Below are 12,844 nucleotides of genomic sequence, written 5' to 3'. Positions count from 1 at the left end.
GACTACTTTGTGTGCCACTCGCTGCTCTGCCTTTTCGATTCTGGGTCGTACTTGAACACCCGCGATTCATCTTCGGCTGTGACACAGTTAGAGTCTGGCTCATTTTGAATCAAATGCAACAATTTTTGACAGTGCAAAACCCGGAAGTGCAAAACCCGGAACACCTTCGGCACAAGCTCTATCGTGCCGTGGTGTAATCTGCTCATCATGCTGCTCGGAGTAAACTTGCGACCGGCCGTGTAGAAAGGGCAGACCTCCCACCGAATTTCCAGGCCGTTTTTACCGCGCTGCCATGGATAGTCCAGGGCTGAGACAGATGAATCAGATTTGGGAGCAGTTTTTGGAGCAGCGAAATCTCTATTTTGGAGCAGAAGAACCTTGATTTATAGCAGTTAACAACATTAAATACGTCGTCTTAGGAGCCCAAAAATCACATTTTGGGCAACTCGGGGGGAGGGTAAAGAGCACTTTTTAATTGGTTTTGAACGTAAATAACCCTGAAACATCCTTCGAAAAAAGTTTTTTTCTACCCTGCCATCATGTCTGCAATCTTTCCCGACACCTACGTAAGACGCATGTCCATATTGTTCTGTCCCTCACGCATCGTTATCCCATATATGGGCCTGTGATAGCATCCCACCATCCAGGCACCGATCTTATCCCATTCTCCCTACCATCACCAGTGAGGCGCGGTGGGAGGCCGCCCTGCGTGACCCAAACCCCCAAGTTGAAGAAGACCTGGCCCGCTTGGCCGAAGGCACCGGACCCCTGCCCAAAAGGGGAAGAAGACGGAGAAGACGTCGCCGGCCTAATCGCCTCAGCTGTGGCCAAATAAAGTTGTTCTGTCTATCTGTCTACCAGAGTACCACAACGTACTAGCTGCACTACCTTTTTACAAACCATTTTTAAATTCTTAAGCTTAGATAGTGTGGAGCGCCATTGAAAATATCGAATTTAAAAACTAAGCAATCGTAAGGCATTTTTATTCTCATGTGAATGCCGAAATTGTTATTTTTGTAATCCAAGACTCCGCTTTATGCACAAATGTAGAGCAATGGCAAAAGATGCGCAAAGCGGGGTGACAGACATCGCACCCCACCAGTTTTCCCATTTCAAACCCCAAGGTGCACGCTCGCTACGATTGTAATTTAAGTAACAGTGGTATGTTCAGCCACCTCTCTTCTGGCGTTCAGTTTCACTTCAGACAGATGACCCATTAGTACTAGTGTGCAATAATAGCCCATCCCGCTATCGGACACTGCCTGAACATTTTGCGGCGATGTAGCTGCGCCGCCCCTTCTGCAGTGTCAACTGTCCCATTCCCCCCCGCTCGCAAGGTCGCTGTCAAAAGCAGCAATGAGTCCAAAATTTCACTTTAAGCATGCACTGCACCTCGCACTAATGCCGTAATACGGCGAATTCGCATTCACCGTGTTGTTTTTGACGAACCCTGTCTTTCGAGTTGCGCAACTTCCCGCCACAACAAATCAGACAAATAAATGTAAACATAGCCTCCCCTATAACCACAAACTCCGGTAGAAATCTGCGAAGAGCGCTCTCCCTGAACTAGAGTGAACTATCCTGACCCACGAGCAACTGCTTCGCCCAGTGGCCACTTTTTCATATGTTCACTACACCAACATGGCGGCGCCCAGTAATGCCGTTCCGAAGATACAGCGCTCCAAAACTTGCCGTTTTTTCATTAACTTGTTGGATGCCTCAGTAAACATTAGTATTTTTTCTACAGGACTTCGCAATGGTTTTCGATGGAAAAACTTTAAAAACGCACAGTGAAACCAGACATTGTGACTTTTGGAAAAACTATTTTGGGGACAATTTTATGCGGGTTTTGTATTGAATGATCGATCGATCAGTCAAACCTTTACAAAAAGCATCGTCTTGAGGGTGCTGGAAAATTATGCCGCCAGTAAGCATTTTTCCTTACTGAAGACTGCCGCGGGAGCGTTAAAATCCCTGGCTCTCGGACTGTTTTGGAGCAGTTTGGAGCAATTTTTGCAATTTTCAAGATTTTGGAGCAGCCTGACGCAGGAAAACAAATTTGTATCAAAACTGCGCAATATGCGCAGCTGTCTCACCCCTGATAGTCGCATCATAAAATCATGCGCATTACTTTCATAACGGACCCTGTAGACTACATAGGACTTTTTGATATCCATTTCGTCAGTGTATCTGAGTTGGACTGTACTGGTGAACACTGGCATACCAGAAAAAAATGTTTTTCACTTCACCTCACCAATGCACAATACAAAATGAAGGAAGTTCTTGGAAATGTTTTTCTCTCACTTTTACACTTCTCGTGTATAGAAAACATACTTTTGCCTAGTCTTGCTGGTGCCTTCAGCTCGTAACTGAAAATTCAGCAAGATTTGTTGACGGACTAGTTGGTGTGGTACTTGAAAAGCCGTGAGCATTGCACAAAAAGGACGACACAAAGAAGGAAGACTGTTGTCTTCTTTCTGTGCATCGTCCTTTTTGCGCAGTGCTCATGGCTTTTCAAACATAACTGAAAATTGTTACACACAACACCGTAGTAGGGCAGCTTGCAATGTCACTTTATTTTTTTCTCATTGATTGGTCAGAATTGTAAGGTAGCAAAAACGTACAAAAATGCTCCAAGTAAGCATCTGAGACCTCAAGGTGATCAAGTTTTTCAGAGTGTAAGCAGGTCTTCTCACAGCAACAACTTTGCAGGAACGCCACAGTGAAAGAAAAATGGCTACAGTAAGAAAGGATGTAAAATATAACCACAAGGCGTTTTTATACACCACAACACCTGCACAGGTAAAAATTCATCAACATAGAACGCTAACAATAACTGTTGCAACACAACATCGGCGTGTGCACAGTTTGGCATTATCGAGCTGCCAACACATCTGTACAGTGGGTCGGCCCTTTAACACTGTAATTTCGCTAAGTGAAATTCTAGTATCAAGAACAATAAACATATAATTAGGCACAAACGACAGTTAAAAAAGCTATCTGAAACTGGCAGGCAGTTTCCATTCAAGCACTGTCCATCCTGGATATTATCGTGAGCAGTATTTTCCAGTCATACACAAAAATTACGCCACAGAGGCATTGAGCTCACTTATGTACACTAACAACAAAAAAAGCATGGAACAACTGACGCTGTACAGCCAGCCAAGCTCGTGGCCACAGTGGAAATTGCACCTCGGTTTTGCACAGGCGTGAGCAATGAAGAAGGCGCCGGGCAGTGGAACTCGTCTTCAGTTCATAATGCCTTTTCTCTCTTTTTGCATGACACTCCTTTGTACTTTGAGCCTTGAACGAACAGAACGAGGAGGTGATCTCGAAACAAATGTCCAACTTGAGGCAACAAATGAGTGGTTAGTGGTCAGCAAGCAAGTGCTGCAAAGAGGCTGACCGCACCTTACTTCGCGTACAGGAGTTCCTTGGGTTAGAGCAGAATAGAGTGGATTGGGCTCTCCAAGTAGGTGAAAATGATGGGCACTGTTGAGCTCGGACTGACAACAAAGCCTCCAATCGTAACATGACAATCAAGCGTGCGCCAGCGCAGACCCCAAGGCTACCGCCACCCTCCAAGCTTTGCACATAAAGAGCTGGCGAGCGCACATATGGCATAATGAAAAAAGCCGCTCGCAAAACTTGCTTTGAACGAGCCACCACCAGCAGCGCAGGTGCCTGGCTGGCTTCGTGGTCACGAGTGGTGTGAACCAGTCGGATCTGCAGCAGCCACAGCGGAGGTCAGCAGATCTGCAGGGAGAGCTGGGAGGGCGCCTTGAGGGCGCTGCTCACGTGTCCCGGATGTGTCGGGTAGAGGCAGATGGGCAGGTCCCACACCATGGTCTGGACGTCCAGCACGGCCGGCGGCCGCCACTCGTCCTGGCCCCCGGGGCCGGGCGACTGCTGGCTGCCCGGCTGCGCCACCGGCGAGGTGGTCATGACAAACTCAAAGTGCAGCTTCCAGCGCAGCTCCGCTGCAAAGGGGCCACGCAGAGCACGCTCAGTCAGTGATGTTCCACACTGGGAAGGAAAATTCCAATTTCTGGGTTCCCTATTGTGTAGCATTTCTCTCTGCAAGTGTCCCTGCATTCTCATTTTGTAGCTGATAGATTTGTACGGGATTCCTACTAGGTTTGGGGGTGTTAGTTAGCACCACCTATGTCTACTTTACTAGCCTTCCTCATGCGGATGCCGTTCAGAAAATCAGAGCTTCAGCGCGAACTAAATACCTTTGCATCTGCTGTTAAGTAGCATTTGACTATGCATTTCACGTTTTGTACCAAGCAGCATGCTTACTTTGCATGCCAGAGCTCTAAGTTAAAACTGCCCGTATGGAAAAGAATGCGACATTGTTGGGTAATTGAGGTAATTTTGGCTCAGCGCCGGAATTCAGGACGCCTTCTCTTGTTGACAGCACGCGCAACCGAAACGTTTTTTTCTTCTATAATGCGCAGGAATACATGCAAACAAGCTGCCGCCACTTCACCCTTTGCTACATCTCTCTCGTTGAGTATTCTTTCCTCTATGCTCTCTCCTGTTTTATGAACTGGATTGGAAACGATCTGGGATGCTCGTGGCTTGCGTGACCACGACTCTGGATATTTGAATGTAAATCCGAAGAAGCGCAAGGGAACTTTTTAAACGGAGTAATAAAGGATGCGAGGTCAGGTTTACTGAAATAATTTTTTTTTTCTAGGACTCCTAAAATTCCCTGAATATATTAAAGATTCCCTTTTGGCCAAAATTACAGCTGAAAATTCCTGAAAAAAGGGAAAATTCTCCGCACGGAACATTACTGCACTCCTGAGCTGCACGGTAGTCACACACAAAAAGCCGGCTAGCAGCTGCGCAAGTGCAACGGGTGACCCCTGGCGATTGTGGTGCGGACGCACCGATGTCGGAGCCGAAGCTGGGCGTGACGTGCAGCGGCACGGGCAGGTGCAGGTGGGTGGTGCGCAGGTGCAGGCAGAAGGCGTGCTGGCGGCAGTGGCCCAGCGTCGAGAGCAGGCGCTCGCCCGAGGCCGATGCGGCCGCCGAGACGAGCTCCTCGCTCTGCAGGGTCACCGAGTACTGCACGCAGGGCACCGTGGCCCCCGAGAAGTCCAGCAGGCCCACGATGTCCTCGCCCAGGCGGAAGCACGACTTGAGCAGGCAGAAGCGCACCACGCGGCCGCTCTGGTGCGTCACGTTGTAGTAGCCTGGGCGAGGCACGGCCCTCGTTCAGCGCAAGCCCCTCCACTGCACGCACCTTTGATGCATAACACCCACAACTCCACTATTGTGGGAAATGAATTAGGTGAAAACAGTGCAGTACCACAGAAGTGGGCAGGCAGCTTGGTAAAGCCAACCCACTCTGACGAGCGCAACACATACTGGGCCTTCTGCGAGATGTGAGGTCCTCCAAGAAGTCCACAGCCACTTCGAGCACTGACTGGCGACTTGCTGTGGGCAGGAATGGGTTGCTGGGCGCTGCCTTGGCCAACCGCTCCTTCAGCGCTTCCATCAGGCCTGGGTAAAAGATTTAGCATCTTTAGAAATACTCTTTTAAAGTCTCTCTTTACAGCTGGTAAGCAACAATTCACAAATGGGGCTTTCCAAGGTGCAAGTTCTTCAGTGGAGCAGCCTCCAGAGCACCCCCTTGTTAATGTAACCTTTGCTAGGAGTGACGCTCTGCTGAAATGTCAGAGCATTGTTAAAGACAGTACACAGTGTTACAGGCGTTAAAGACAACGAGGAAGTGGGTGCCAGCTCATGCACAGAACAGCGGCATTTGCTAGCCATCTTTGGTGGCTGATAATGAGCACTCACCAAGCTGACTTTCTGCACCCGGCCACTACAGCATATGCGCATAACCTTGCTGACTAGCCCCGGGAACTATCGTAAGCTGCCGCTCTGTGCATAGGCTCAGGCACCCGCTTCTTTGTCCTTGCCAACACTTTTGACGACTGTACACATCACCCTTCTCCACTGCCAGCATTATCCAACAATATCGATCAGATGCAAAAAAGCCAAATCTGCAAAACCAGTGCTTAGTATGCCCTGGAACCATTAGTTTGGTCTAGTAACAGTATTTTTACCCTCACCAGCAGTATGCCCTGCCAAAAAAAAAACACCTGCAATGCCCCCGAGTAGGTAGTTTCGATACGACTATACTGGCCCCTACAGTTAACTGCAATGCTAATGTGTCACAATGCCACCAGCTTCCCATTGGCCCGTGCAGGGAGCAGGCGTGAGGACGCTCCGTGAAAGCGCCAGGCAGTGCACACCGCGTGGGCAGGGAAGCACGCACCTTCGACCACAAAGACCTTGATGGGGATCCGCAGCAGCCGTGTGAGAGCGTTAACCCTTTGCGTGCCAATGGTCACCTTGTAGGCGTACCGCACCGCCTGGCCCTTGTACGACGGGGGCACAGACGAAGGGATGGTCTCCCGGTACATGACTGCGAGGGGAGCACACATCACGTGTGCGACATTAGTTCACAGGCACGAAACCACCGGCGTGTTATGGCTTGGATCACTTCACAATTGCGTTTGCGGTTCGATTCAATGCCAATATTTGAGATTTTTAGAATACAGTAAAACCTCGTTACAAGAAAACAGGATATAACGAAGCAATTGCAATTCCCCTTGAAATTCCCATAGACATCCATGTGTTCAAGACCTTGTTTTAATGAAGCCAAATATTCCTTGCAATGGGTACAACGAACCCTTTTTTCCATAACGAGCACTTATGGACCATCTTGGTGCCCGTCAGTCAATGTCTTATAGCGCGCGGTGGTTTACATCGCATCACAGATAGGGTAATTCAAATCCCGTGCTAGCTAGGGGCCGCCAACTCCAGCCCGGTAAAACGGCTGCAAGTGCCTGACAACAAACATGCCCGAGGGTGCGCGTCTCATGGGCTCCTGGTAGGGTGCCTGGATGTTGCTCCAGGCACTCCACCGGGATGCGGAAGATCCACTGCACTGCTTCTTTGGCGCTCACGATGATGGCGAAAACGGACTCGAAATCACAGCTGCAGCTGAAAAAGCCATTATTTGCCTATCAAGGACTTTTTCTCTGTAAAGTCAGCCGCCAGTTTGTGTGCTGTGGAATGATCACAGATGACTTAATAGAACTTGTTGTTGGGCTAGTTGGTTCATGTTTACAAGTAGAAATTTGAGCACAAAAATTCGACAAAGACACAGAAAGACCAGACGGGACTAGCGCTCAGACGGGAAAGACAAGAGCGCTTGTCCCGTCTGGTCTTTCTGTGTCTTTGTCGAATTTTTGCGCTCAAATTTCTACTTGTAGATCACAGATGAGCCGTTTCGCGTGAATAAAGTAACGATTCTTTTCTGTTTTCTTGTTGTTGCTGTTTTCGCAGGCTGCTGTGAGTTCTGGTGGTGAGTACATCCCCTGTTGGATGTAAATTGTCACCAGAAATGGACATTGGCTATAACGAAGTAATTACGACCCTACTGAAATTTCATCATAATGGCGTTATAATATATTCCTAAACTCCTAAAACACTGGTTTCGCGGCGATGCAAGAGCATAATTTTGTCACCGCTACACAACAAGCACCCTTGAGTTGGCTTGTCAGCACGACACCGAAGCATGGAGGAAAGCCAAAAGCGCACAAAGAAGCAGCAGAAACTTTGATGCCCTAGAATTCTTAAAATTATAGTGCAAAAAACATTATACTTGTGCAAAAAAGTCTTGTGAGCTTCACTGAAAGTGAAGCAGCAGATAAAAATTTCACATTTATTGCCAAAAATTCCTTTTTTCAAACGTTAAAGTCGAGTAGGCACAAAATCTTAAGAATTACTACTTGCTTGCAATGCTTCAAAAGAAGCACTCGCATTTACCAATGACAATATTCACAAAGACTATTATTCAACATCAGATGCCATGTCCCACTCCAAAATATTTACCTGGCACAAGTATGTGAAAATTTTTTTGTGTCTGACCAAAATTTCCTCTACTTTAAAATAAAATGTTTTTTTTTTATTGATGTACAGTTTTTGTCAAAATTTTGTAGGTCAAGCTCAAAGTGCGCAGGCTGCAACAAATTCAATGTACAAGCGTACGTCCCTAGCAAGGCTGAAATGTTCTATGCCTGGGAGCTAGAAAAAACACCTTTCTCTCTTACCGTCACAAAATATTTTTGTCCCATTTAAAAGGTAAAGCTTATTCTTTGAATTCTTTGTCGTTGAAAAGGCTTAAGATTGGCCTAGAGAATTTCGAAAACGGGTGTACCAAAGCATCATATGTGTTAAGCTGAAAATGTCTGCATTCAGACGCATTCAATTTGATTCGCAGCAAATTTTGATCAATCGTGCTCAACAATGGCCAGACCAATGTTCATTCAGCCCTTATTGTAGGTATTTGATTCCTAGCCAAGGTTGAAACTGTCGATAATATTGTTGCCAGTTGTATGTGACAGCTGTCGCACAACTGTCAGTGCCAGGAGGTTGTTCCGGGGTGCAGAAAAGGAATCACATCTTTGATGACACAAATGACACCATCACAAACAAATGATCCGGGCCTAATGGCACAACCGTCACGGCAATGACACCACATCGTGCACAGTCTGCTCATCACAGGTGTCGCCTCCACGCGACAGGCACTCCTCTGGAGAGCGCAAGCTCGGCACGCACATGATTTACTTTCGCCAGGCAGCAGGCAGAGGTCGCAGAACAAAATCTTGGGCTTGGAGGAGAACACCACGTAGCCCTTTTCCCCTGCAGCAGAAAGAGAGGAGAAGGCCAGCGTGAGGGTCTGCTGCCCCAAGCGCCCCCGCCAAAGCAGCCACGGGAGACGGCAGACCTTCACCTCGGCACGGAATGAACGAGGTGTCTGTGGAGCCCGTGGCCATCTGCTCCTGGGAGGGGGACTTGGGGAAGCGCACCTTGGACTCGTCCACCGAGCAGTGGCAGTGGATCTGCGCGCTGGCCCAGGCAAGGTTCTCGGGCAGCCGCCTGCTGACACTGCACACGTGGCAACGCCAAGGGACAAAAACAATCCGCTCTAAAGGTCCGCCGCTCCCAACAAGGCAAAAAAGTTCCGAGGCCGAGGCCTAAATAACATGCGCCATTTTGTTGCTCTGACATTTGCCCCGTTTTCTTCTAATGGTCTGCACGACTGCTTATGCCATTTTGACTATAGCTGCCACTGATGCCAAAAGCAGCACATTTTTGTGATGCCGTGGCGTAACGGTTGAATGCCTTGTGCAGGGGAAGAGGAGGGGAAAAAAGTTGACCAACCCCACACATGGACCACTTGATTTAGGTCATTCTTACTAAACCGCTGCACCCAGCAAATACAATAAGCAAGTAAAAGGAAATTGGTCTTTTCATCTACGGCTGCCAGACAAAGCCAGAGATTCACTAATTTTTTTATGTGAACACATAATTCTAAGTGCCTTCATAACGGCACCCTAGTGAACTCTGTTAGTGAAGACTTTCTTTGCACCATGGTGGGTAATTGATCAATTCACTTTGCTCCACAACAGGACATGCCATCTTGCAAGAAGCCTTGCATCAATGCTGGGTTTTCTGCATCGTTTGGAGCTTGTTACACTTTGCTGGTCAGTATGAAACGGCTCATCCTATGCAGAATTCTGTTGATGCCTTTGCAGATTTCACAGTTCGCATCAGATTTCTGGGTAGATTTACCTGGTAAACAACTTCTAAGAGCAGGAGCAGGCCATTGTTGGTTCCAAAGGGCCAAATGAAAGACTAAAGGCAGACCTCCATGCAGCGAAATGTAGGCGAAAAGGCGGCGGCCACTCCGCCGCCGGCGTCGAAAATACGGCTCTTCGCCGGCGATCTACGCGAGCTAGATGTCGAACGCGCAGCGGCGAACGCGACCGGAAGCGGCAAACTGCATTTTGAGGCCGCAGCCAATCACAGCCTTGTACTTATTTATACTTCCTGTCCTGTCTTGCATCGGCGGCGTTCGCCGCATCACGTTGCATGGAGGTTGGGGTGGACGAAAACTGAGCGGCGCGTCAAACCGCAGCGTCCGCCGCGCCAAGTTCGCCGAGGAACTTCGCTGCATGGAGGTCAGCCTTAAGACTGGCAAAGAATGTCCACTCCACATGACAAAATTGCTTAATGTTTGCTTTTGCTAATGGTAGGGATACATTGCAAATGAATTATGCGAATGCATAAGGCGCATGGAGAAAATGTGAATAATTTTGATCCAGAGTAAAACTGTTTTTCTGGCGTTACTTATTGATTGATTATGATGTTTCACACGTTGACGCTACACAGGCGATGAGATGCGCTGTAGTGGAGGGCTCTGGATCAATTTTTGACCACCTGGGGATCTTGAACGTGCTCTGAAATCTCAAACACACGGGCGTTTTCGCTTTTCGCCTCCATTAGAAAATATAAGTGGCCGTGACATTACTTCTCTTTCACCCAGAAACAACAGTTAAAATTTGCAACACTTTGAAAACACGCATTTAAATTACCCCACCAGGAAAGGGAATGTGTGCTATTGTGTGCAACAACCTCGCAAACATCTCTTCAGAAATTTGTCGCTGTTCAGTGCCAGAAGTGCGCCTTCTTTTGGACTGATTGGGTCAATCAGGAAACAGGCCACGCATGACTTTGCAATACACTCCTTTACTTGCCTCTTGATGGATGCCACTGAGTATGCGATATGGCAAAGCAAGGTTCAGCACCAGGGCTGAAGAAGCGCAGGGACCGTTACACATGACCAAATCTCAAGTGAACAGCAGAATTGTGTAACAGAATGGAGCGACTCATCCGCACCACTGCTTTTGGGAAAGCACACGGCACTGTGCTGTGCAGGTACCTGTTTTCGTCCGGACCACTGTGGTTGCCATCGGGCTGCTTGTTGACGAAGGTGACGAGGCATTCAACACTGTCTCCAGCGACATAGACGACATCGCGCAGCAGCTTCGCCTGCACTTCGATCATCTGGCGGGGAGGCGAGGGCACAGTGAGCCAAAACAAGTAAATTGCGATTCAGTACCACAGAGATCACCTGCAGTCATCAAGTTTGAAGCTGCGAAAGGCGGTACTAATACGTCGATATGGAACAGCGCGAATGCGTGCAAACTAGCACAGCGCGTCTTTTCCTTGGGCCCGAATTCGCACGGTTTAGTCCAGATTTTACCTTTCACTCTAAGAAATGGTGCTATCAAACGGCATATAATTCGGCAATGCGCGCGCAAGGAAACGAAACAAAGTTGGATTCATTCAACATCCAGGCACTGTGCACAGCTTACGCCCAGGAAAAGGGGTGGTGACATAAGTTAAAGCCCGCAAACGTCGCCGAGTGATCAAGCAGACGCTGCCTCTTTGCTAGTGGTGTTACAGTTGTGGGGGGAAAAACAACATGGTTTGGGGGTCCGTAGACTCCGCGTTTGACGGCCTAACATTGCGCTAGCAATCTAGTGACATATCCACGAAGGGAAGGCGCTTCCACGCGGAACCGTCCGCACGAAAAAGGTATCACAGATCAGCATATTGTGAGGATTGTGTCGATGTCATTCAACTCTCCTGAGCGTTTCCCCGAGATAACTCCTTCTATAGAAGACGTATTATGACATGCCATACGTGTCCGCTGTGTTTCAGATAGCGCAAGACAATCGGCTAAGTTATACGCAGGCCACAATTGATGTAAGGTGATATGAATTGTTCTTTACCTTATGTCGCTGAGAGACCGGGTCTTCTGACGGTTTACGATACGCGCAATTTTTTCCATATATCAGCAACTACGAGATGCGCGATCAAGTTGAAGGTAGTTGACACGCCCAGAAGGACCATGGGGTTGACTTTGGCGTGCTCGTTACTCTCATATTAACGCTATATTACGCATATCAAAACGCTACACCTGCGACCCGCAGCCAAATGCTGCTGCACGCACAAAAACATGGTGCGCCGACAGGACCGACTTCAGCTGCTTCAGCCAGCAGTAACGCCGGTAACGCTGCGCTGAACATCCACCAGGTGTTTTTGTGGCGCTAGTGTTAAGTTAAGTTGCTAGCATAAATTGTGCGATAGTTTAGCATTAAAAAAATTAGTATGTGCCAATTTCTACGCGATCACAAGGCTTTACTAGATGTGAGTAGCACACATATATATAACGAGCACTTGTTTGACTGTCTTCCAGTGGGACGTTCAGCTTGTAATGATTCAGCCATTTCAGCTGGTCCAGTATGTTTGCTATTTAGCTTCACGTTTATTTTGTTACTTCGCAACAAATCTTCGTGCATCATCAGCGCTAACTATGGCTGTAACTACGCTTCTAACAATAACGATTTAGGAGGTAATTCATATTTGATACAAATACAGGGGTGCACCAGACCAGGAATTCTCTTAAAAACATCTGACGAACTCTTGTAGCCCCGAACATGCGCCGCTTTGACGTGTTCGGTCGATTGAGATGTTCATGACGCACAAGATTCCAGGAATGCCTCAGCAACACAATTCCTGGCTGACTGCGCTCTGAGCAACAATCATGAGTGTAGCATTAAGAGAAAACAGGCGACGCCAGGAAACCTCAAAAGCAACGAAATCAGCGAGAAAAACAGAGAGAAGAAAGTGGCGGAAGTAAGGCGGAAAACGCGCGGAAAAAGCAAAATACAAAGCTCCAAAGTGGAACAGAAACAAACCTCGCACTGTGCGGAGGAGTCATCTTCCCCCGGAGAACAGACGACGTCCTTCAGGCATCCGCCCACGTGTGCAAGGCACGTGACGTCTCTTTCTCCCGACCGCTTTTCCCTCCCCCGCGCTCCCAGGCTGCCGCACCCCGAGCTCCGGAGCGCGACGCACGCACCGTCTGCAGCAGCTTGTTACCGTTCTTCGCGTTGTGCCCGTT

General features: G+C 48.2%; 1 protein-coding gene across 3 annotated transcripts; it reads right to left on the bottom strand.

Moving 5' to 3' along the window:
• Positions 1–2,552: 2,552 nt before the first annotated feature.
• Positions 2,553–12,773, bottom strand: LOC144170784 (RAB6A-GEF complex partner protein 2). 3 transcript variants are annotated; one of them, XM_077700786.1, is made up of 8 exons: positions 12,639–12,773; positions 10,814–10,938; positions 8,816–8,976; positions 8,647–8,730; positions 6,296–6,445; positions 5,380–5,514; positions 4,899–5,204; positions 2,553–3,980 (listed from the first exon to the last, which is right to left on the bottom strand). In XM_077700786.1, exons 2-8 carry the CDS (start codon positions 10,936–10,938, stop codon positions 3,748–3,750), a joined length of 1,194 nt encoding a protein of 397 aa, XP_077556912.1. In that variant the 5' UTR covers positions 12,639–12,773; the 3' UTR covers positions 2,553–3,747. The 3 variants fall into 3 exon arrangements, with proteins under 3 accessions (XP_077556912.1, XP_077556910.1, XP_077556913.1); XM_077700784.1 differs by lacking the exon at positions 12,639–12,773 and adding an exon at positions 11,670–11,930; XM_077700787.1 differs by lacking the exon at positions 12,639–12,773 and adding an exon at positions 11,670–11,930 and having other exon boundaries at positions 8,822–8,976.
• Between the last annotated feature and the right edge of the window lie 71 nt (positions 12,774–12,844).

This window comes from Haemaphysalis longicornis, unplaced genomic scaffold (assembly GCF_048455015.1).
Source record: "Haemaphysalis longicornis isolate Haplotype H1 unplaced genomic scaffold, Haemaphysalis longicornis Haplotype H1 scaffold_2, whole genome shotgun sequence".
In the NCBI taxonomy this organism is placed as follows: Eukaryota; Metazoa; Arthropoda; class Arachnida; order Ixodida; family Ixodidae; genus Haemaphysalis; species Haemaphysalis longicornis.
The sequence above is the reverse complement of the archived record's forward strand: the minus strand, read 5'-3'. Positions and strand labels throughout refer to the sequence as shown.